At 41.6% G+C, this 24,721-nt stretch overlaps 2 protein-coding genes across 5 annotated transcripts in view; one reads left to right on the forward strand and one right to left on the reverse strand.

Moving 5' to 3' along the window:
• The first annotated feature begins 1,557 nt into the window (after nucleotides 1-1,557).
• Nucleotides 1,558-16,708, forward strand: arl6ip4 (ADP-ribosylation factor-like 6 interacting protein 4). Its single transcript, XM_084323883.1, has 5 exons — nucleotides 1,558-1,847; nucleotides 2,025-2,375; nucleotides 3,310-3,427; nucleotides 13,540-13,609; nucleotides 13,692-16,708. Exons 1-5 carry the CDS (start codon nucleotides 1,655-1,657, stop codon nucleotides 13,746-13,748), a joined length of 789 nt encoding a protein of 262 aa, XP_084180009.1. The 5' UTR covers nucleotides 1,558-1,654; the 3' UTR covers nucleotides 13,749-16,708.
• A 2,334-nt stretch (nucleotides 16,709-19,042) lies between these two features.
• The window catches only part of LOC311235855 (membrane-associated phosphatidylinositol transfer protein 2-like), a gene marked incomplete at its 3' end in the record, with an annotated part of 204,263 nt that continues 198,584 nt past the window's right edge, over nucleotides 19,043-24,721 (reverse strand). For all 4 annotated transcript variants that reach the window (XM_084323363.1, XM_084323361.1, XM_084323362.1 and 1 more), the window contains 2 exons: nucleotides 22,394-22,522; nucleotides 19,043-19,426 (listed from right to left, as the gene is read on the reverse strand). In XM_084323363.1, the coding sequence (XP_084179489.1) occupies nucleotides 19,043-19,426; nucleotides 22,394-22,522 (513 nt within the window). The remainder of the gene's footprint in view (nucleotides 19,427-22,393; nucleotides 22,523-24,721) is intronic.

Genomic DNA, 24,721 nt, shown 5'->3' on the forward strand with positions numbered 1-24,721 from the left:
TAATCAATCCAATAACACACGCTCGATTAAAACAGCGCACCTCCGAGCTGCTTCTATAGAAAGTAGGTTCGTGGCTGCCACACGACATGTCGTCAGCCTGTGACTGCAACTTGTTCCTGTTTGCGGACGACTCAGCCCTGCTGGTCTCTGACAAGAACAAATTGCAGGTTGAAAAAACCCTCAGCACGGAACTAGGCAAAATCTGCATATGGCTCGCTGATAACAAACTATCATTACACATGGGCAAAACAGAGTCCATTCTCTTCGGTTCAAATAACAAACTCAGCAAGACCGACGGCTTCTCAGTTACAGTGGGTGACAATATTGTCACAAGGAAAGACGAAATTACCTACCTGGGTTCCATCCTAGAGGCAAATCTTTCCTGTGACAAAATGGCATCCAATGTAATAAAAAAAGTCAACCAACGAACTAGATTCTTGTACCGGATCTCCTCTCTGGTAAACAAGAATACCCTGAGGACTCTGGCAGGAGCACTCATTCAAGGGTACTATGACTATGCGTGCACCTCATGGTACCAAAGCACCTCAAAGGCGCTTAAAACAAAATTACAAACATCACAAAACAAACTGGTCAGACTACTACTTGACCTGAACCCCAGAACCCACCTCACCCCTGCCCACTTTGCCAACCTAGGATGGCTTAGAGTAGACGACAGAGTACAGCAACTTGCAATGGGCCTGGTCTACAAGATACACTATACGACCGGGGTGCCCATGTACATGTCAAAATACTTCCCAAAGGTCAGTGAATACCACAACCACTACACCAGAGGAAGCTCAACAAATCATGTTAAACCCAGATTCGGCTCAAACAAGGGACTAAACACGTTTCGCAATTATGCCACAACAATGTGGAACGCCCTACCCAAAGCTGTAAAGGAATGTGAATCCCTGCCCACATTCAAAACCGCCCTTAAAGAGCACCTACGGGAGGCTGCAATTCGAAACTGGCCACCGTAAATGCCCAAAACCCCCACCACCTCCTAATAGACAGTCTCCTCCCCACCGCATGTATATATTCCCTCCCCGCCGTATGTATATTCCCCTCCCACCCACCCACCCCCTCCTAATGTACAGTCCCCTCCCCATCATATGTATATACTCTGTCAGGATCTAGGGGTAACAGTACTGTATATTTGAATACCGCCTATGTCACAAATGTATCAGTACTAAATACCTATATGTCCCTATGCCATAAATGTCATGTATGTTATGTATGTCATAAATGTCTATATGAATTGAAAATGGGGGACCCTGATGGAAACAAGACAAACGTCTTTCTCAGGTCTGCATCCCCTTAACAATTGTATGTATTGAGCCGTACTGTATTGTACCCATTCTGCAATCTGTTAAATAAAGTTTTCATTCATTCATTCATTCATTCACACAGGCTTGCCCAGTGAGAGGATTCTCCGGCGCTGCAGCTGGACCCTATTGCCGGTGTCTGTAGTGTAGGAACCTAACAGCGGTCGAGTTTTAACACGGGAATAAATGTCAACGGAGCACATTTCCGCACCAACCGGGGAGTACGGCGGAATTAATAAGTGGTTGCACCCGTCTTGCTTTCCGGCGTGCATTGTTTGTTTTTGCGATTGAAACAAAGTTAGAGAGGGTTTACCATTCTAGACTTGGACATGGACCGCGGCAAGTCGCACGACAGACACTCGGAGGGGTCCAGCAGACATGGGAGGGAGAAGAAACAAGATAAGAAGAAAAAACGGAGACGATCGCCTTCTTCATCCTCTTCTTCTTCCTCCTCGTCGTCTTCCTCGAGCAGCAGGAGCCCCAGCCCGAAACAATCAAAGAAAGTCCCGCACAAGAGCAAAGGTCTGTCTGTTTGTCATTAAACAAGCTCATGTAGGTTGTTAACGAAACATGCAATATTCACCCAATTAATCGGCTAATGTGATCTTTGAGAGAACTTTGAACAAATGACCCACATGTTAGTAGCCTCGTTAGCAGAATGTAAACTAACGTTGACTCTTTACTACATGTCTGTTGCAGATGACAAAAAGAGACTAAAAAGAGCCTCCTCGACTTCCTCGTCCAGTTCTTCTACTTCGTCTTCCTCGTCGTCTTCCTCTTCATCAAACGATAAAAAGGCAAAGAGGAAAAAAAGTAAAGCCAAGAAAAGGAAACTGAAGAAGAAAAAGGAGAAGCTCAAGAAAGAACGGAAGAAGGAAAAGAGGAGAGAGAGGAAACTGGAGAAACTGGAGAATCTGGAGAATCTGGAGAAGTTCAAGAAACTGGAGAAGATGCGAGGAGGTCCTATCCTGCCGAGTCTGCCTCCAGAAAAAACACCATCATTCTTAGAGATGTGGCAGAGTGACGATGGCACTGCAGAGCTGGGACCAGGTATAACATTATGATGGTCTGTCTACATAGATTCAGGACCAGGTATAACATTATGATGGTGTGTCTACATAGATTCAGGACCAGGCAGGTATAACATTATGATGGTCTGATGTATAGATTCAGGACCAGGTATAACATTATGATGGTCTGATATATAGATTCAGGACCAGGTATAACATTATGATGGTCTGATATATAGATTCAGGACCAGGTATAACATTATGATGGTCTGATATATAGATTCAGGACCAGGTATAACATTATGATGGTCTGATATATATAGATTCAGGACCAGGTATAACATTATGATGGTCTGTCTACATAGATTCAGGACCAGGTATAACATTATGATGGTCTGATATATAGATTCAGGACCAGTTATAACATTATGATGGTCTGATACATCTGCTATATATTGCTGAAGTAGCTGTTAAACCAGGCCCAACCTTGGAGTCAGTCTCTTGATACGAACATGAAATAATTGCTTATCAAACTAAAATGACATGCAGCCTCTCTAGCCTAGATGTCAGTGAACTCCTTGAGGACTGCTTTTTCGTGTGTTTTCAACGCTGGGGTGACGGGAGGTTTTAGACATCACAGGGCTTTCCCTAGTAATTTCTTTTTTAAATGTTAAAAGCTTGGGGCCACATGATTGCTCGGCCCTCTGCGCGCACAAGTGTGTGTGCATGCGTGCATATGTTTCGTGTTTAACTATTGTGCAACATTATACACTGTACTCAATGTTTTTAAGTTGCAGGAAATTACAGCAAATGGCTTTCTTTATTGCAATTTCTTTTGCCTCCCAGATGGGGGGCATATCCCACCTCCAGACTACCCCCTAGTTTACAACTCAGTATAATGGGTCTATTTCCAAAAGATTTGGGGGAACGCTGACATAAGCGGTTCATAATGTGTTTTTTTATTTCTTTTGCAGTCATGACCGATGAGCAGAAGGCCAGGCTCGCCACCAAGAGGCCCATCACCAAGGAGGAGTACGAGGCCCGGCAGAGTGTCATACGCCGGGTGGTCGACCCTGAAACTGGACTCACCAGGCATGTTGGAACACATTCTAGTAGAACATCCTCAAAGTTAGGATTATACTGAATTCTTAAAGGGGCATTGCCCCCCTTACCTGGAGTGCTATCTTATCTATAATCCATCCAGATAGTTTCGTTGTGATTCACCTAGTTTTGGAGATGTCTGCTGTCACTCCAATACAATGGAGCTGAATGCCACAAAGCACCATAAACTATTTATCAAGATAATCCACAGACCTTGTTGTGAGCAGTTTCATGTAGGAACCTTTATTTTTTTTACTGAAGTACACCTGCCATACATTATGGGGGTGTACTTCGGTAGAAAATAGTTCCTACATGAGGGAACAAACCAAGTGCCATTCAGCTCTGTTGTATTGGAGAGATGGCGGATATCTCCAAAATCCGGCAAATCACACTGATACTATATGTAGTGGCTGACTGTCATTCCTCTGTGTGCTGACAGTCGTCCACGATGCACCCGCTATTGCCTTTTCACACTGTACCAAGGTTGTGATGTGAATTAATTGAATGTCCAAAGTTGCCGCCGGTTCGGTTTACAGGTTTATTGTTGTCCAAGGGTAAATGATAGTGATAGTGAAATAAAGGTTACACAGAACAGTCGTCAGTTGCTCCGTGGTCGGTTCCAACAGTAAAACAGTGAAACAGTTCCAACAGTGAGACAGCGTTTGAAGGTAAGTCCTCCGCAGGTGCATAAGATTCCGTTGATCACCTTGGCCATTTATAGGAGTGGGCTGCAATGGGTGGTGAGCCCTGTAGTGGCCAAACAGTCTAAAGGTTCTAACAATAAGACGGTCTAAAGGTTCTAATATATATATATAATATAATATATATATATATAAATAATAATATAATAATATATAAATCCACCAAGTCGGTTTCTGCCTCTACACACCGGCCCCTTAATTGTGCACCAAAACACAATTATAAAATTATATATATATATATCAAAGAGGCAAAGAAGCCGACATAACTTACAGTCAATGCCAATGTCCTCAATAATAAACAACATGAAATCACAATTCTAAACATAAAGAAACTTGACTGGGTCCTGTGGTTTTCACCTGTTGTCCCTGAGCATGGGAAGAACAAATCAGTTAGTGAGTCAAGTAACAGATAAGGTAACTCAATAATTTTTTTTTTTTTTTTTTTAAATATATAACAAACAGAGCCATAAAGCTCCGACAGGCATATAGCCAATGTCTATTCAAAGTTCAATGTTGTGACTCTCCACCAGGGTTAATCAGGACTGTCTGCGGTAGGTCGGTCAGGAAGTCTCAGCCGTTCTTCCCAGGTTTCCCTGCTCCGTCTTCTCTTATAATTCTTTCTCCTGGAAACTGGCATGATTGCAAGTGCTTGGTCATCACCGGCCCCGGTAACACCATGGGCTTCCAGAGAAACCATTCCACTGCCGGTTGACATACCCGTTTCAACCGTCTTTTGTCCTTCATCCTCTTCATCTTCATCAGATATCAGAACACTTTTGTCATGGTGTTTATCTGAACACGCCTCCTTTTCTTCTGATACTTCTACCTTGGTTCTGCTCTTTCCCGTTGGCTTGGCATTTCCTCCAACACTCTTGACCTCAGCAGGTCCTTGCAGAGTAGAGCTACGTTTTGGGAGATGCACTTCTATGCTTGTTTGATGTAGATCAGTGTGAGACTGAGGGGCTTGGATATGAGAGGTTGTTGGCAGCACATGCCGGCTTCGACCAGCAGGGGTAGCACATCTTGTTTTAGCAGTATGGCTTGGCCACTGGTCCACCTCTTCTACCTCTTCTTCCTCTTCTTTATCACTGTCCTCCTCCTCGTCTTCATCACTGTCCTCCTCTCCTTCATCACTCTGGCTATGCAGTTTGTTTTCGTCATCGGCGTCCTCTTCTTCATCATCGACATCATCGACGCCGTCCTCCTCACCACCATCATCATCGACGTCATCGACGCCGTCCTCACCACCATCATCATCGACGCCGTCCTCCTCACCACCATCATCATCGACGTCATCGACATCATCGCCGTCCTCCTCACCACCATCATCATCGACGCCGTCCTCCTCACCACCATCATCATCGACGTCATCGACATCATCGACGCCGTCCTCCTCACCACCATCATCATCGATGTCATCGACATCATCGACGCCGTCCTCCTCACCACCATCATCGACGCCGTCCTCCTCACCACCATCATAATCGACGTCATCGACTTCCTCACCATTGTCATCTGGTTCATTCTGATGAAGTGTCTGAGGAACAATCCACTTCTTTCTTGGAGGGAACATGAGGCGCGATCGAATAGTCATCCTCATCTTCATCCTCGCTGCCCTCTTCTTCATCGCTGTTCTCATCTCCTTCATCATTGTCCTCTTCTTCATCGCTGTCCTCTCCTCTGGACTCTGTATTTTGTGCTCGCACTCCTTGGAGCTGAAATCACAGTGATGAGTAAGAACATTATCATTGGCCGGTACAATGTTGCGCCTCTCAGCCAAGACTCCCATCGATGATGCCCGCCTGGCCGTTTGCTTGGCTGCTCGGTTAAGTTCGGCTAAGAACTTTTCTTCTTCCATTTTCCTATCACTTTGTTGTTTCTTTATCCTGGTTTCCAACTCGTGTCTCAAGTCTTTAAGGTTTACATTGGCAAGGACAGTTTCATATTTCCAATTATTTTGTTGTTTCTGAAGCAAGTTTACAGTGGAAATGCGTATAAACAAGCATTCATTTTCGTCTTCAGCCTGTCTTAGCCTAGAGCGTACCCATAAGATTTCCTTTTCATCTTCAGCCTTTCTTAGCACAGCTTCTTCTTTAATTGCAATTTGCCTCTCTCATCTTGGCTACAGCGTTGTTATTTATTCTTTCCAATTCCAATTTCAAATCTTTAAGGTTTAAAGCGTATAAATGGGCAAGGCGTACAGATTTGCTGGTTTGCCTCTTCCTCATCTTGGCTTCAGACATTGTTACTGTATTCTTTTTATTTTTTATTTATCCTTTTGTAATTTGAATGTTGCATTCACTTAGCGTGACGTCAAAGAGGGTTTGCGTTTCTTCCTGCTTATGAATGCAGTAATGTAGTTATAGCTTTTGCCACACATCTACATCAATGTCCAAGAGAACAGTTTACACACGTTCAGTGACGACACTAATTACGATGGCTCCACCTCTAAACGATACGGCACATAGTCAGTTCCATATCCTTCCACAATATCGTAATCATTCAGTTGCCAACGTTATTCCGTTTCCACATGTCCATACAATATTAATTGTGATGGTTCCACATTTAATTCTCCGTTGCACTGTCCACTGTATTGTATATCGGAATTAAATCATAGTTCATTGCGTCATCTGGTGTCCAGTTTCCACACGTCCAGACAATATTAATTGTGATGGTTCCACAGTTTCCACGTTCTAATACGGCGCATAGTCCGTTCTATAATCCACAGAATCACAATTTAATTAGTCCGACGCTAGAATTCTCCACAGCGTTCGCAAGGAAGCAATGTCCCGAGTCAGTTCCATTCATAAATACAGCAGCGTTCACCAAACAATTTCAGCATAGAGTTCAAACTATTTATCTTCACAGAATGCTTTTGCTCTTCACGCTACTATCCATTTCCTTTATCCAGGTCTTCATCAACAGAGGTGTATTTCATAAATCTTCTTACCTCTGGTTTCCTTTTGTGAGGGAGGTTGTCCAACCTTATACTCGCATGTCCTTCTATAGTGAGGGTAACTTCAAACTTTGTACTCACGTCCTTCTGTCGTGAGGACACTTTCAAACTTTCTTCTTTTCACTCACGTTCTTCTGTTGTGAGGGAACCTTCAAACTTTGTAGTGGCCGACTGTCATTCCTCTGTGTGCTGACAGTCGTCCACGATGCACCCGCTATTGCCTTTTCACACTGTACCAAGGTTGTGATGTGAATGAATTGAATGTCCAAAGTTGCCGCCGGTTCGGTTTACAGGTTTATTGTTGTCCAAGGGTAAATGATAGTGATAGTGAAATAAAGGTTACACAGAACAGTCGTCAGTTGCTCCGTGGTCGGTTCCAACAATAAAACAGTGAAACAGTTCCAACAGTGAGACAGCGTTTGAAGGTAAGTCCTCCGCAGGTGCATAAGATTCCGTTGATCACCTTGGCCATTTATAGGAGTGGGCTGCAATGGGTGGTGAGCCCTCTAGTGGCCAAACAGTCTAAAGGTTCTAACAATAAGACAGTCTAAAGGTTCTAATATATATAATATAATATAATATATATATATAAATAATAATATAATAATATATAAATCCACCAAGTCTGTTTCTGCCTCTACACTATAGCACTCTGGGTAAGGAGGCAAATATGTTGTTTTTATTTTGGGTGAACTGCCCCTTTTTAACACATTCGGGGCCAACCACGTATATATATGTGTTTCGGATCCAACGCTTGAGGGACAACCACGTATATATACGTGGTAAGGTTGTTTTGGCTTTTATTCCATTGTAATATCCTACTCAATGTCACCGAGCGGCACTGCAGATTTACCCTACTCTTGGAATTCGGAAAAGTGCATTACCGGCCAGATCCTCGTAGGGGCGCTGTCTCGATAATGCAGTGTTCCCTGTTACAGACCGGTGTTTTATTTTATTTTTATCATGGGTTGATTTTTTGTTAGCCTAAAGCTATGCCTCTAGCCGATCGCCTGGAATAGTTTTTGGGACGCTGAATTCAGTATGCAGTAAAGGAATATAGCATCAGCCAATGGACATATGGATCTACCAGATGGCGATCGATAACTGGGAAATCCTTTTTGCAGTCCAAGCGGCCACAGGTAAGATCGATTTGATGTCAATTTCAGCCTGGTCGGGCCTTGCAGTAGTTGTACAGTAAATGACCAAGTAAGGCTTTGTCAATATTCCAATGTACAGTGTAAAATGTGTGTGTGTCCCCTACCCAACCCCCCCCCCCCCCCCCCCCCCAACCTCCAATGTACAGCCCTCACCCAACCCACCCAACCCCACCCCACCCAACCAACCTCCTCCAATGTACAGTTTCTACGCCAAATGTATATACACTCCTTTTCTGGACACTTTTGTATCACAAACAGTACTGTACTTGCAAATCTGATATGTCATAAATGTATAGATGTAGCAGTACTGTCTATCTGTATGTCATGTATGTCATATATGTTATGATGAATTGAAAATGGGGGACCCTGATGTAAACAAGACGAAAGTCTTTCTCTGGTCTGCATCCCCTTAACAATTGTATGTATTGAGCTGTACTGTACTGTACCCATTCTGCAATCTGTTAATAAACTTTTCAATCAATCAATCAATGCTTTGATAGCCATCCACCCGGTCAGCGTATGAGGCTAATGCCGTTATTGGTAATCATTGATTATTGAATCAATAATCAGAAACGACGTCCCCCTTTCATGCATTCATGGTGGACCATGATACCGATAATATGCATTTTGAGTTTTAGCTCTAGCTTGTGTATAACCGAAACGCGATTTAACGTTATTAGCTTAGCACCCTATATCTCGCCTTCCAGGAAATACCCCAGAACATTCTGCTATAACGTTCATATTCACGACGCTATAAAATGGGAATGTATTGATGCATTTTTTTTTTTATTTAAGGCATATTGAAGGGGCTGTTTATAGTGTCAATTGACAATGGACAGATAGCAATAATATAAAGTATAGATTTAGCTCTACAAACAGCCTCACGCACAATGAAAGGTTGTTATTAGGGGTGTAACGGTACGCGAATACGTACTGTACCGCCTCAATGTGGTCCTCCGGTACAGTACGCGCTGTGCACCGAACGATTGCAACGGTACGGAACCTTTTTTTGCGGAACTTAAATCCCCCCGGCCCTAATATAACGTGCACAACTAACCGGATGTTGTTTGTTCATCCCACGCAGGCAGCGCGCAGCTACACTGAACGAGAGCTGTAATTCAGCATAGCATATTAGCCTTAGTATGGCGAGTCAATACTAACTGACAAGCCAGAGCCATGTCATTGTTCAACTTTATTGCGAACTTTATCACGCATTTGAAACGGCATCACCCGAATGTGAATATCACTGGTACACGGAAGAAACAGATCCTAGTGCAAACCCAGCTCCCCGTGGCATTCAAGCAGCATCTCGCTATTAATTCAGACCAGGCCAAAGCAATAACAAACGCCATAGGTGTTTTTATAGCAGCAGATCTGCGACCATACTCCGTTGTCGAGAACACTGGGTTTAAGGACATGTTAAAAGTAATATAGCCCCGCTACCTAGTTCCCTCTCGTCCGTATTTCAGCCAGCAAGTCATACCACCAGCTCTGTATAAACTAGCCCCTTTCGTGACTGTGATGCAAGCCCTGGCTGCCCCTGTATTCAAGCATCACAGTCATGAAAGGGGCTATGTATAAACAAGCACACGCTACAGTTGTCCACGACTTATCCTCCAAGGCATCTGCTATATAGTAATCTTCAGATTTACTGTTATTAGTAGGTTACAGCAGTAAGCATTAGTTTGCTCAGTAAATTATGGCCAATTCGTTTATATTGTTTAATAGTTAAATAAATAGATAAATGAAAAGCAAATTATTTTGTATCCCCACTGTACCGAAAATAATACCGAACCGTGACTTCAAAACCGAAGTACGTACCGAACCGTGGATTTTGTGTACCGTTACACCCCTAGTTATGAGAAGCTGGCCTTATAGAGTGAGATTATACGGATCCCAATGGCCCCAAATGTGTTAAGGTTTGGCATCTTAAAATCTTACCTGTTAAGAGTCTTATCAGGCTTCTGGGCAATTGCCAGAATTTGACCTTCTCTCTATCTATACTGTACGACCTCTGAACTCTTTTGCCTATTACACTTAACACTAGGGCTGTCTTAAATACTTCGAAGCTTCGAAGCTTCGTTCGATGGCACAAGCTTCGAACATTAAAAAAAAAATCGAAGTAAAAAAAAAAAAAAAAATCTAATTTTTTTTTTCTATTTTTTTTTTTACTTCGATTTGTGTGTGTGTGTGTGAGAACTACCCATCCCAGTTAGGACAGCCGAATCCCGTCCAATCTTTCGCCGTCGACTAAAGACTCACTTCTTCAACCATTATCTGAAATGATTAAAAAAAAAAAAAAAAAACGTGACTAACCTTACTGTCATGCACTTTTCCTAATAAACTAACCTACACTGTAACACGCAACACTTTGATAAACATTGTTACTCAGCTGATAGAGTTGTACCCTTCTTGCTGTCTTGTCGTACAGAACTTGTAAGTCGCTTTGGATAAAAGCGTCAGCTAAATGACTAAATGTAAATGTGTGTGTGTGTGTGTGTGTGTGTGCACGCGCGCATGGGGCCATTGGGTGGGGCCGGGGGACAAATACACTGGAGGAAAGTAACCCAGCTCAGCACTGCCCAAATTATATCATCACTATTGCCTGTTTGAAGGATATCATTCTCAAATACATATACACCTACATGCCTTGTAGAATTCCACACATAAGAAAGAAAGATACTGGGATGAATAAACAAAATAGGAAATAAAATTTAGATAAGGTGCTACTGAGATGTTTTGGTGAGTTCTTTGTTTTTTTGTGGAAGTTGCCCTTCTTAAAAATGCATGAACATTCACTGATAATTGGTCTGTAGTGGAGTCTACAAGGTCTACATTGCCGGACCATGTAGAATCCGGACCTTGTAGACTGACATAATTCTGTGCATAGTTTAGTCTACACAGGCCATATTTCAAATAATCAAAATCTTACTTCATTCATCTTAAACATTCTTGATTTGGGGGATTGGTAGTTCCCATGAAATCTGAAGTTGTTCAAACGACAACAGCGATCCACCTTGAATTAAATCACACAGCCGAGTGAAACCTTGTTGGCTCAGTCACGAAAGGGGCTACTTAATTAATTAATCCAACCCACTTTATTTATAGAGCACATTTAAAAACAACAAAGTTTATGAAAGTGCTGTACAAGTCCCACAACATAAGATAAAAAAAATATACATATATATTTTTTTTTTTATTTTTTTTACGAAGCTTCGAACTAAAATCGAAGCTCGGCCCCGAAGCTTCGATTGCCAAAAAAAGCTTCGAAGGTCAGCCCTACTTAACACTTTGATTGCCAGCGTGGCGTGCACTATTTATCGTTGGATGCCACCACCCACTTCAATGATAGCGCTCTAAACGCATAATCTGTCTTAAATTATGGCTGTGTCTAATCTGCCCGTCGTTTATCAATGACTTGTTTGCAGTCAACATTGTCGAAACGGATTGTTTTTTAATCGGTTCATTTCCGTTTTTTATAGCATTTTGAAAAGCCCTCGTTTTTCAGGAAAATATATAGATTCTGTGATAATCGCCCTTTACTGGAATATTCTGGCATACACAAAAAACGTTGTCATTTTTCAGCCTATTTATTAATAGTTTTCAAATAAACGCTAGATTATCGATAGTATATGTGTACTTATGCACACTAGAGAAGCGATCTGAAAAATATATTCTCATTTCCTGATCAGCGAGCACACACTCACAGCCACACACACACACATATGGGACACGTTGATATATAGGTCAAAACAGATCCGATTACCCCAAGACTGGTCAAATAAATTGCTTACCTGAGATCAGATGTTATCCAAAAAGATTATTCCAATTCCTGATCGCCATTCCAAATATCGATCGCATTTATTGATTCAGCGTTGGGTACTGGAAATACATAATCCACGCTGTTCTGAGGGTCGGCGATCAATTTGGGTCTCTTCAGATGCCTCGCCGGAGAGTAACATGAGGAGGCTGGACCTCCCCCCCCCCCACCACCATCAGTCTAAACCAATGGGGTGCAGTTACACAGGGAGAGACGATAGGGAGCGGTATTTTCCCAATTGAGCTCAGAGAGTCTGCGACACTAGCGTGAGGCTCGATTTATGAAATATGAATTCAAATCGCTAATAAAAGAAAATACGACATAAAAACGCTATAACTGGCGGCATGAACTAACGACAACGCGTCCCTGGCACTCAAAGTGATAATAATACACGAGAACCAGTGGAATATCATGAATATTGCCACGGCAATCACAGAGTGGCAATATTCATGTTATCCCACTGGTTCGAGTGGATTATTGCTTTTATACAGCAAGTTGCACTGTCGGGAAAAATATAGGATGAATACAGACAATTCTAGGGTCTTTTATATCGATTTCAGTGAACTTGGCGTAGACATTTCTTTCCTAAAAATTTATCGTTGCTATGGAATTTCAAATGGAGTAGGCTATCGACCAGCTTGGCAACGCAAATTAATGACGTATTAGTCTAATTTAACGTAACATACCTGTTGACTATAAACGAGTGGATTGATATAGAGGACGGGCCTACATCTAACGGTATTAATAAAAACAGCATTATTAGACATGCCCATCCAACGAAAGATGAGCTGGACGCGCTGCAATTAATTCTTCAACACCACCAAGTCCACGGCCTGGACATTGAACTGGAACTGTCTGAGGTGCTGATGACCTTTTCCGACTTTCGCTTGCATTAGTCTCCTCTATATCTATCCACTTGTTTATAGTTAACGTGTACGTTAAATCAAAGGTAACGTTGTTCGCGGACAGTTTGTTTGATGAATGGCAGTTGAAACTTTCTACAACATTCTAAAGCCAGCAAAGTGGTATATTCATGGTGATTTATCATGGATATACTCACGGCTTAGAACACTCTCGACCAATCACAATGCGCGGTCGGACCACCTGTTGTATAATGTAACATAGTCTACCCATATAACACTGTATGACAGCCATGTACAATAATACTGTATATATATATTTATCTATATCTGCATATATTCTTTATATATATATTCCTGCTTATATACTATATCTATATATATCCCATACCTACTCAGTATACATAATACTGTACATACATATTAGCATCTTACTCAGTAGCTTCATTATATATATTCCATTAATCACTTGTTTACACCTAATCACACTATCGTTAATGCGCAATGTTACTGTTACCTTGCACTCTGGTTAGGTGCCTGCCAACTTCTATTCGTTGTACTGTACTTGTACTGTATGACGACAATACATTTTATTCTAATCATTTCCAGATTGGTGAGAGGAGAGGGAGAGATCATTGAGGAGATAGTCAGTCGAGAAAAACACAAAGATCTAAACAAGGTAAAAAATAAATGCATATAACGTTTTTAATCCAACAGAATGTTATCTTGCGTCTAACGGTAGACTTCCTCTCCACCCGCAGCAGGCCACCAAGGGAGACGGAAACTCCTTTCAGAAGAAATTGGGAACCAACAGGTAGAAAATCGCCCATCTTTCCCAGGGCTGCTTCTGGATATGGTGGTCGTCTACGATGGAGCCAACTGTGTGCAGCTTATGCTGGGAACAGGCCCGTCTGTCAGTTTGTAGTTTTCTCACTGAGAAACATTCCTTAGCAATTCAATCTCGGCATACAATTTTTTGTTCCAAAATAAATGTGTAAATTAGCTGTTTTCTGTACAAATTGGAGCAATAGAACTACATACGAATTCTGAACCCTTGTGAACTCTAGATCTTGTACATTATTCAAACCTTATTCAAAACATTCAATCAAAATATTTGTATCAAGATGATTCCAACAATAGGCCAGTATATGACTCATATTGCCACATGCTTTCTGCATGTGATTCAGGATCTGTTCTGTATGCCAGTTATGCAGATGTGTGTCTTAGGGCTATTTTCCTCCAAACTACACTAAGATTTAATTCATATTGTGTAGTATCTATTAGGGCTGCTTGATTCTGGCAAAAATCATAATCACGATTACTCATTGATTTGAGAACATCACATGATGATGACTGAATTAGTTTGACTTTTCTTCTCGACCAAATGTTGCCGTTGTCATATTCTACAAGTTACCAAAGGCGTTTCAAAATAACTGGAGAAACGCACTGTGGCTCCCTCCCCCCTCTCAACACCAGCTGAAACTACTGCTTGGGCTTGAGTCGGGGGGCTGAAGGAAGGGTGTGCTGAATTTACAACACAAGACCAAATGAGAGCAACACGGCATGCAGCACCTTAATAGTTTAAGTTAATCATGGGAAGCCCAAATTGTAATTGTAACTTGATTAATTGCCCAGCCCTAGTATCTATATTTCAAGTAAATAAAAAAAAAAAAAAAATTTATGTCGGAAATTCTACCTAGTGTGAACTGATTGAAAATGAAACCGTATTTTTCATCAGTGAAACGTTTTTAAAAACCAATTGAGTTTGAACAATCCCTGTTTGTCAAGGCCATCAATCAATGGAAAAACTTTTTTTTCACATGTTTTTTCTCATGCTATGAGTCTCGAAAGAATAAAAACAAGAAACCAAAAGTTACTTTGATGTTCATTATGTTCTTTTATACACTGTACATAAAAACACCAGGGAATGGATCAAATAGTTATCCAAAAACCTAAAAGATACACACCCTGTACAAAGAAAGTATTTACCAAACGTATACCAAGGTATCTTATATACAACCAGCGAAAACTAACTTGTTGATGTGTCGGAGCGTTGTGTTAACAAGGGAATAAAGCATGAAATCAATTATGACCGGATTGTGTTTGACGTTGGTGAAATTTTACATCAAGTTCTAACTAATAGGTTTCTCCGTTGTATATTAAGTATTGTTCAGAGCCTGAAAATATGGCATTTTCCCCGTACAGCAAATTCTGCATGAGTATTCTAATCAGTTCCATAAAGACTACTCAAAATATAGCTGTAAGCTGCGTTCAAGCCAGGCCTTGGGTAACTTGTCAATTTCAGTGGCGGCTGGTCCATAGAGGGTGGTAGGGCGCCCCCCCCCCCCCTGGTGGAAAGTGGTTTTGGATTTTTCTATAATAGATTTCGACCGCAAAAAATATTAAAAAATAATTAAATAAATTATAATTACTCATTTAAGTATGCTTGTTTTAAAATGCACAATAACGTGTAATATATCAAATATAAATCATTGTTTGTGCATCCCCTCTCTCCTGGGGCGCTAGAAATATCGCCCCACTGACTGGGCGTCACTGCGCAACGCAGCCAATTGAAAAATGCACAGGGCAACATAAATGCACCTAGCAACTAAATTTAGCCAATCAGTGTCTTCAAATATGATGCCTGTCGAATTGTCTATTCACTATTGGCTGAGCGTGGCATTCGTGTGACATTATGTCCTGAATCACGTCCACCAGGAAATACCAAATGCTAATAGTTGTCGTCGGAAATTGATAATAATCACAAGATACATTCAGACAGTGTTGGATCTAACTAAATGGATTTATATGGACACGTTTATGGAGAGTTCAAGCCCGGACCACAAAGCTTCTCGAAGGGTTAAGCGTGACACGCGAAGGCTCTTCCAATTCGTACGTGATGTTCTACGGCAGCAAAAAATAAGTCTCAGCCTCAATATATACGGTTCTGTAGTTACTGAAACTGATTGAATATGGCCACCCCACCATGAATAATTTTCACCAGCCACCACTGGTCAATTTAAGGCAGAGCAGGGAAATGTAAGGCCCCTGGGTAATATCTGTTAACTATCCGGAGCAGAGTCAAAGCAGTCGACTGCTCAGAGGTATTCAAGAGTCTTCGATGATTGCACAGATTAATCTTTACATTCTCTGGATATAAACATCCAGTAAACTCTGATTTCTGAGGGGATACTAGACGGTTGTCCATGAGATAGTATGCTTTTACCACAATCAGTCTATTCTCAGATTGGTCTTTCAATGTACAAACGTCAAAACGGTAGGGTTCGAGATAAATATCGGAGGCGCCAAAAATGCAAATGGTCAGTTTGAAAGATTTCCGATACCAGAACGTCTGTCTCCGGTCACCGGGCAACCAGGCGTCGCGCTCATGCGTGTTCATACTGTATGACACTAGCCTTTTTCAGCTGCTCCCCGGGAGTTTGACCTCTGTGTAATTATGTGCCTGTTCAAGTGATTGTCGATGCATTGTGACGTTTTCTCAACACGGTCAATTTGTCATATCACAGGTTCTCATTCTCTCTCTAGTTCTCCCTCTCGCTCGTTCTCTCCCTCGTATTTCAGCCCAAATTGGTCCATTACACTCACAATTCAATATACAAGCCTATAAAAGAAGGATGACTATACATAATTTGAACAACTTAACAAAACAAATGCCTCCCTTTTCAGAAATAATTAACAGTATGGAGGAATACGAGCTCTGTTCCTATTTTTTAAAGTATATCATACAGAATTTACAATTCACAGAATTGTCCTCAGAGGACCCTGCAAAAAACAAAACAAAACCCAAATAGTATCATCTGTGAGCACATTCAATGCTTCCATTACAGCCTGGGGATAACGAGAGGGAGGATGTATCCCAAATCTCCAAAATATATCATAACACAAACGTACAATATATGACACAAGATAGCAATTTCATTGATAACGACTGATAATTTGCAGGATCAAACAATGTGTATAAATACAACACTATGCCAGGGTAAAAACGTCTGCTGAATATTGGCTCTTGCACATGAATGAGGAAAATGAACTCTGAAATGAATCATGATGCAGCTAAAATAATTCGGCTCAAAACACATTTTGTTCACCAAATGAATATACCATACTTGTTTAACTACCTATATCCTCCATAAATAAGATAGAAGAAAAGTGTATCCTGAATGTAATTGTGTTTTTCCTCCCCGGAGTAAAAGACACTTTAAAAACTGACCCCTCAACGGGCCAGATACAATATATAACATCATTATATACAAGCCTTGGGTTAGGCTCTCCAATATACAAGTACACAATCTCGTCTTCAAAGCAGGTCCAGAGTTCCACAGCATGTTCTGGGGATTCAATCCTTCTCCATTCATACGCGGTATATGATTCTATACCGTCTACTTTGGCACATCGTCCTACAGTAAAAGCAGTCTTGCCCTACAGTCGAGCCACACAGGCAGAAACGGCAGTGCACTGTTGATAATGTGAATATTATCACAGTCCACTAACACTTCCTTTTTTTCACATGATACTCAATCGAATGGCCTTCTAATAAAGTAGTCTCGGGGTGTTTCCCCCCGTTTGGTACATTTCAGCCATTCGAGTGAACACCAGAGTTATTAGACAGCATTTTTTGTGTGCATACGTTAAAAGTCCAAACGACCTTGGGGTCATTCTGAAGGGAGACGGTAGGAGTTTGGCTTTGCTTCTCTGAATCCGCTCGCCGCTCACGTTGGGAACACCCAAGTGCTTCTGTTCATTTAGTGGGGGTTTAGCCAAAAGTCGTTCCAATCCGTGAGACGAAAGCACGAGTGGGTGGAATTAACTGTAGATTTAGCGATGGAATTACTGCATAAAATACACATTGAGTGTTTAATAGTGCCTTGTTTTAAAAACGGCGAAGAAAATCTTCAGAAACCTTTAACGTGACCGTGCGTCAGCAATGAGTGATGCTGCAGGCTGTCGAATTAACTGCTGTTTAATGGGCCAGTGTTTGAAACAAGACTCAATAAATTTACATGCTTATGATAAACTCAATAGAAATGCAATAACTTCACATCATGAAGCACAACTGGCTGTGAAAAACAGCCAAAACGAAGCAGAGTTCTATAGACTGTTTCACTGGAATTGGTCTATAGAAAGATTGTGAGAAGGAAAACTGGACTGATGTCTCGTCGCATACATGTTCCAGTTGCCCTGAAAACCTCCATTCATTCAACACTAAATTCGGCTGATGTTTGTAATATGGCTATTACAGAGGGAACCAAACCATTATTCTAGTTTCACCTGGTTCTTTTGACTGCTTGCATGTCAAAAGAACCATATGAATACCACCTGGGGGCGGGGGGAGACGACAACCTCATACAGTCATGTTTAAGTCATGGTTAAGTATATTCTGTAATGTGTGTTTGCAGTGATTAAAGCAGCTGGGGTACAGCAATGCAAACACGACGGAGTGAAGTGTGTGACTTCTTATCTATTCTATAAGATCCTTATACAGCATGAGGGTCTGTGTGGAACCTAACATGCCATACTGGCAATATCCACTTGGTATTCAAGACACTAAATAAAATAAATAAATAAATACTAAAAAGTATATCAGAAACAGTCCTACAGATTCCTACTGACCCTCATAGAAAGTGTTTTGTGTTCATGTTCCCAAGTTGCTTCTCGAAGCGGGAATTTGACGTCAGAGACGTGGAGAACGAGAGGAGACCACTGCCTCGGGTCTGTAGTCACTCTTGTCGAGCGCGACGTGTTGATGGCGTCGTTTTAAAAAGAGCGGATTGTAATGTAGCACCGAATACTCCTGGAAAAATCTGTAATTAAAGCCCAGGGAACGACCCCTAACACATTCCCCTTCCTTTCCCTTTGACCGTATTCACACTGTGGCCATTTTGCTCTTCGGTCACGCTCAGGTTGGGATTCCTTTCCCACCGCGTGAATACGGTCAACCGCTACATTGCACACAATCTGATCTTCCTGTCGATCATCTTTACCCCATTCGTCCCTTTTTCTCAGCTCCCTCATCTTCCGCTCATCCTCTCAACGCGTGTGATCGCTTCCCTCGTCATCTCTTCCCCCCCCCCCCCCCCCCCCCCCCCGACACTTATTTGGGGCTCATGACTGCCGGTTCCAGCTTGGTGCTGCTACTGCGGCCCCAGCAGCTGGCCGTTATGCTCACGCTGCGCGGTCCCGGGGCGTGGCCCTGGCTGTGGGCGCGCTCCAGACGCTCCCGCTCCACCCGATCGCTGTCCGATTGGCTCTGCGTGCGCTCCGGTCTGCTGCCTGACGCGGAGGAGGAGGTGGTGGGGGTCGGCTGGGAGGAGATGGTGCGCAGCAGATGTTTCCGCTTCCTCAGGAAGTCGCTGTTGGCGCCCAGGCCGAAGCTGCCTTTCCGGAGCACCATGCGGGCCTTGCTGGTCTTGGCCGGCCGGGAGCGGTGATTGAACTCCAGCTGGGACAGGTGGGCCGCGTAGCCCTCCGTGATGAACTGTGGAGACGACCGGGACAGGACATTACTCAACATTGACCACTGATGAAATAGAGCATTTTTATGAGCTGCTTCTCATTCCTTCAGTAGAGATGAATTACTTAAGCATTACATCACGCGCAGGAGTGGTTTGTGAAAAATAAACCATGGTTTATTTTTCACAAACCACGACTGCAAGTGGTGTAATGCTTTTATACAACTGCCACATTCATCCAACCTTATTGCTATACAATAAACACACATTAATTGAAGATTTATTGAAAAAACCATCCGCCAGAAAAAGTAGTTCCTAAAAAAGAAAAAAAGAGAAGTTGCCTCCATGTGGAAGCAGCTCGGAAGTGCATTCAACTGTTCTCAGTAGGACATCCAACCAACTAACACATCCAACTGTCTTTCAACTAAGACATCCAACCAACTAACACATCCAACTGTCTTTCAACTAAGACATCCAACCAACTAACACATCCAACTGCCTTTCAACTAAGACATCCAACCAACTAACACATCCAACTGCCTTTCAACTAAGACATCCAACCAACTAACACATCCAACTTTTCTTTAGTTTTTAATTATGAAGTTAGTGGTTGTTATTGGAATGATTGATTGAAAATTGTATTACCAGATGCAGAATGGGTACAATACAGTACGGCTCAATACACACAATTGTTAAGGGGATGCAGACCTACTTTCTATAGAACTTCATTCTTGGATGCTTCTATTGAAAGTAGGTAAAAAAAAAAATAAAAAAAAAAATTGCAATTAATCAATCAATCAATTCGCGCAATTTTTATTTTGTTCTACAATGACTCATGACCCATCAATTACATCATCCAACATTGTTTGAGCAACTAAGACATTGTGTGTGTGTCTGGAAGCCAGACAGTGTGAGGCCATGGTTAGACTGGTGTTTTTGTGGCGTTTTTTTATACGTTTTTGAATACGTTTCATGTCCCTATTACACAGAAATGCGTTTTTTGGCGTTTTTTTGTGGATACGGCTGAAACGCTAAATTGTGTTTGCGTTTTGGAGAACCGCTAAAAAACGCGCCGACAACAGCGTGTAGTCTGCATGAGCCGTTGTTGCGAAAACGCCCATGCGCAGTAGATACCATCTGCGTGCCCTTCCGGTGACAACAGAGTGTGTGTGTGTGTGTGTGTGTGTGTGTGTGTGTGTTTGGGACAGAGGCAGAGCTGTCCCAAATAGCTGCAGCTACCATGTGTTGTCAAGTTATTGTTATAAGGATCCCAGTCCAAGCTACAACAGTCTGCATTCCCTTAACAATTGTTTGTATTGAGCCGTATTGTATTGTACCCATATGCAATATGTTAAATAAAGTTTACATCCATTCATTCTGCTAGCATTACCGATTGCATGAGCAGCTGGCTAACGTGAGCTATCAGATCCTGTTAGCTCAAAGCTCCTCTTTCAACTTAACAAGCATTAAACAAAATGGCCCAGTCATCTATTCACCTTTGTTTAATACACACAGCGTTGTCTCTAATGTTATCTAACTACTGATAGCTCTCGATATCATCAGTTTGGTGCTGGCTAAATAGCGTGAGCTAACGTTAGCTTCTAGCCACAATGCTATACTGTTATAATGGCATACTCCATTGATGTTAGCATGCAGCTAACAATGCTACCGATCTTTTTTTAGACTAAACTATCCGCTCTTGGTGGTCACTTGTGTTGATGTTAGTTTTGTTTCATCAACAAATGACAGGCAGAACACACAGTGAATGTATCCGTTTTGTTTATTGCACTTTTATTAGGCTTTGCCGAAAAATAATTGCTGCATTGAGTAAATAGGCAAGATGGTGGCGCCCATAGGCGTCTGCCTTGTTGACATTTTCTTTGCTGGAGCTACCAGGAAGTGTATTGGCACATTCAAGTTCTGATTGGTTGAAATTGCCTTCATGTTCGCCACCTACTGCCACCTACTGCTTTGGCAGTGTACTACATCAGTGTGCTCAGGTGACAAAAACAAAAAAAAAACGAAAGTGTGACTCGAGGCGCAGGACGTCGCGGCGAAACGCGTATGACAATGAAACGAAAATGAAACGAAAGGTGTAACCGCAGCCTGAGAGTGAGCTCTGGCAAGGAAGGGGAAGGAAAAAAATTGCAAATTAATCAATCAATCAATTCGCGCGATTTTTATTTTGTTCTACAATGACTCATGACCTATCAATTACATCATCCAACATTGTTTAAGCAACTAAGACATTGTGTATGTGTGTGTGTGTGGGTGTGTATGCGACCGAGTGAGTGTGTCTGGAAGCCAGACAGTGTGAGAGTGAGCTCTGGCAAGGAAGGGGAAGAAAAAAGAAATAGCAAATTAATCAATCAATCAATTCACGTGATTTTTATTTTGTTCTACAATGACTCATGACCCATCAATTACATCATCCAACATTGTTTAAAGGACTAAGACATTCGCAGTGACAATCGCTTTATATTTAGTCGTTATGACGCTATCAACATATCCATTTGTTAAACTATTGTCCGCCATTTTGTTTTTGAATCGAGAAATTTGCATGCCGTTGTATAAAGTTGGGTAACATGAGTGCCAGGATTACACAACAGATGAGTGAGTTCACTTGAGCCTCCCTCATGTGACGCAAGGCAGAAGGTTCAAGTACACAGGCTCACAGACCCGAGAGGATTTCAAATGCTGAATTACTACTATTAATACTACTAGTACTACTACTACTACTACTAGTAATACTACTACTACTAGTAATACTACTACTACTACAACAATGACTATACTCAGTAGTACTAATTTATATATCTTATACCCAGTTTAATCACCTCTACATTGTATATTACTGTTGCACTTTACTGTTACATTTACACTCTGGTTGGATGCCAAACTTCCTTTTGTTGTAATGTATATGTGCTGTATGATGACAATACACTTGAATCTAATCTAATCTAAGGCTTTGTACGTGGGTAAGTAAACGCTACCTGGCATTGATGCTGCATCTTCTTGGAGGGTCTACCGACGATGTATATCTGTGAGGCGGAGAGGCCGATGGCGGTGTAGACCGAGATGTCTTTGGTCGAACCGTAGCCGGCGAAGATCTTCATTTGAGCCTGGAACCAGTCAATTATGCCACCGTTAATGTCAGATACAATTGAGATACGTTCTTAACACTTTAAGTGCCGAAAACGTGTTTAGGCGTCTTTCCTAGCCATGCTAAAGTTGCAGAGGATGCCCTAACTTGTCTTTAATATCAATATTTCAAAAATCTGTGATCGGAATCATATTTCCCCTCTGCAGCCTTCACACACAGTTCTGAGCTCCTCTCAATCCTCTAGCGGTTCAAGAGCGCCATCTGGTGGCCGATCGGCAGAAGCGCCAAACAGGAAGTCATGTGGATGAAGTGGTGATCACCCATATTACTTCCGGGCACTCGCTATAGGTCCCGGGACTCGAGCTCGACACAATACATAGCGATCCGTTGCCAATAACTCGATAAACAACATGATTTGAACGTATATACTATTATACAACCTGGAAATGGACCGGGTATTTCGACATCCCATAATGAAAAACTGTCTACCCCACGCTGATCGCCCAACGGCCCGAGGAGACTGGGGTGAGTTTTAGCGTGTAATATTACCGTGTTCGATACTAACTGATCTGATGAACATATGACCCACATTAGATGAATGGTATAACGCTGCCCACGGAATTATAAACGCCCCCTCGCCCATCCGGTCAACATCAGATGACGTGTAGTAACTTCCAGAAGTACGTTCAGTTGGAATTTTTTATATCGCGCCGATTGCTATCAAACTGTATTTCATCATCAATATAATGCATTTGGGGCTATAAATCACGTTCTGGAGAAAGCTGCAGAAAGAGATGAAAACATACTTATACCTTAGACCAGGGGTTCTCAACCTTTCTGTTGCCAAGGCACCCCTGTGTCCAAAAAAATATTCTGGGGCACCCCTACATACGATAAAGACTTTTGCGGTCCTGTCTTTTTTGCTACAATGATGACAAAAGTCAAAAATAACGTTTATTTAACCCATTGAAACCGGGAAACACATTTGTGTGTATATGCAGGCTATATAATGCATTATTAGCAGGCGTTTCAGGTCTAAATGTATAAATAAATATAGCAATAGTGTGACCATTTCTCAAACAGAAGATCATGTATTTTTTTTTAAATACAGAAAAATATCAATAAAGTGCTATCTGTTGCAGCTGCACCGTTTTCCATAAAAATAACATAGTGTGACCATTTATCAAACAGAAAATCATGTATTTATTTTTTTAAATGCAGAAAAATATCAAAGTGCTATCTGTTGCAGCTGCACTGTTTTCCATAAAAATAACAGTGTGACCATTTATCAAACAGAAAATCATGTATTTTTTTTTTTAAATACAGAAAAATATCAATAAAGTGCTATCTGTTGCAGCTGCACTGTTTTCTATACAAATAACATTGTGACCATTTCTCAAACAGAAAACCATGTATTTATTTTTTTAAATACAGAAAAATATCAATAAAGTGCTATCTGTTGCAGCTGCACTGTTTTCAAAAAAAAATAAACTAGTGTGACCATTTCTCAAACAGAAAATAATGTATTTATTTTTTTAAATACAGAAAAATATCAATAAAGTGCTATCTGTTGCAGCTGCACTGTTTTCTATACAAATAACAGTGTGACCATTTCTCAAACAGAAAATCATGTATTTCTTTTTAAATACAGAAAAATATCAATAAAGTGCTATCTGTTGCAGCTGCACTGTTTTCCAAAAAAAAATAACTAGTGTGACCATTTCTCAAACAGAAAATCATGTATTTCTTTTTAAAATACAGAAGAATATCAATAAAGTGCTATCTGTTGCAGCTGCACTGTTTTCCAAAAAATATAACTAGTGTGACCATTTCTCAAAATGTCTCAAATTATAAATAAATACAGAAAATAAGCACTTGTGGACATTTCTAGCTCAGTGTGAGGTCTGCTGCTGCTTCTGGCTAATGATACGGTCAATACGTGGGGAGATCGATGACAAGGCAACACGCATGTCATCCGCAAGGCTCAACTTGGCCCTATATTTGGTTTTGAGAGCTGTCATGGATGAAAATCCAGCTTCACACAAATATGTGGTGCTGAACGGTATCAACACCTTAAGTGCTGCATCGTGAGTTACTTGGTACTCAGCACCACACTCTGACCAAAATGTTTCCAGGGGCACTTCACCGAAACGAGCTCTCCAGGTGGCATCAGATGATATATCAATGAGTTCTTCCAAGAGTTTGGATGGATATGTGT

The sequence above is a fragment of the Notolepis coatsorum genome (genome assembly GCF_963971535.1).
Source record: "Notolepis coatsorum genome assembly, chromosome: 10".
Classification (NCBI taxonomy): domain Eukaryota; kingdom Metazoa; phylum Chordata; class Actinopteri; order Aulopiformes; family Paralepididae; genus Notolepis; species Notolepis coatsorum.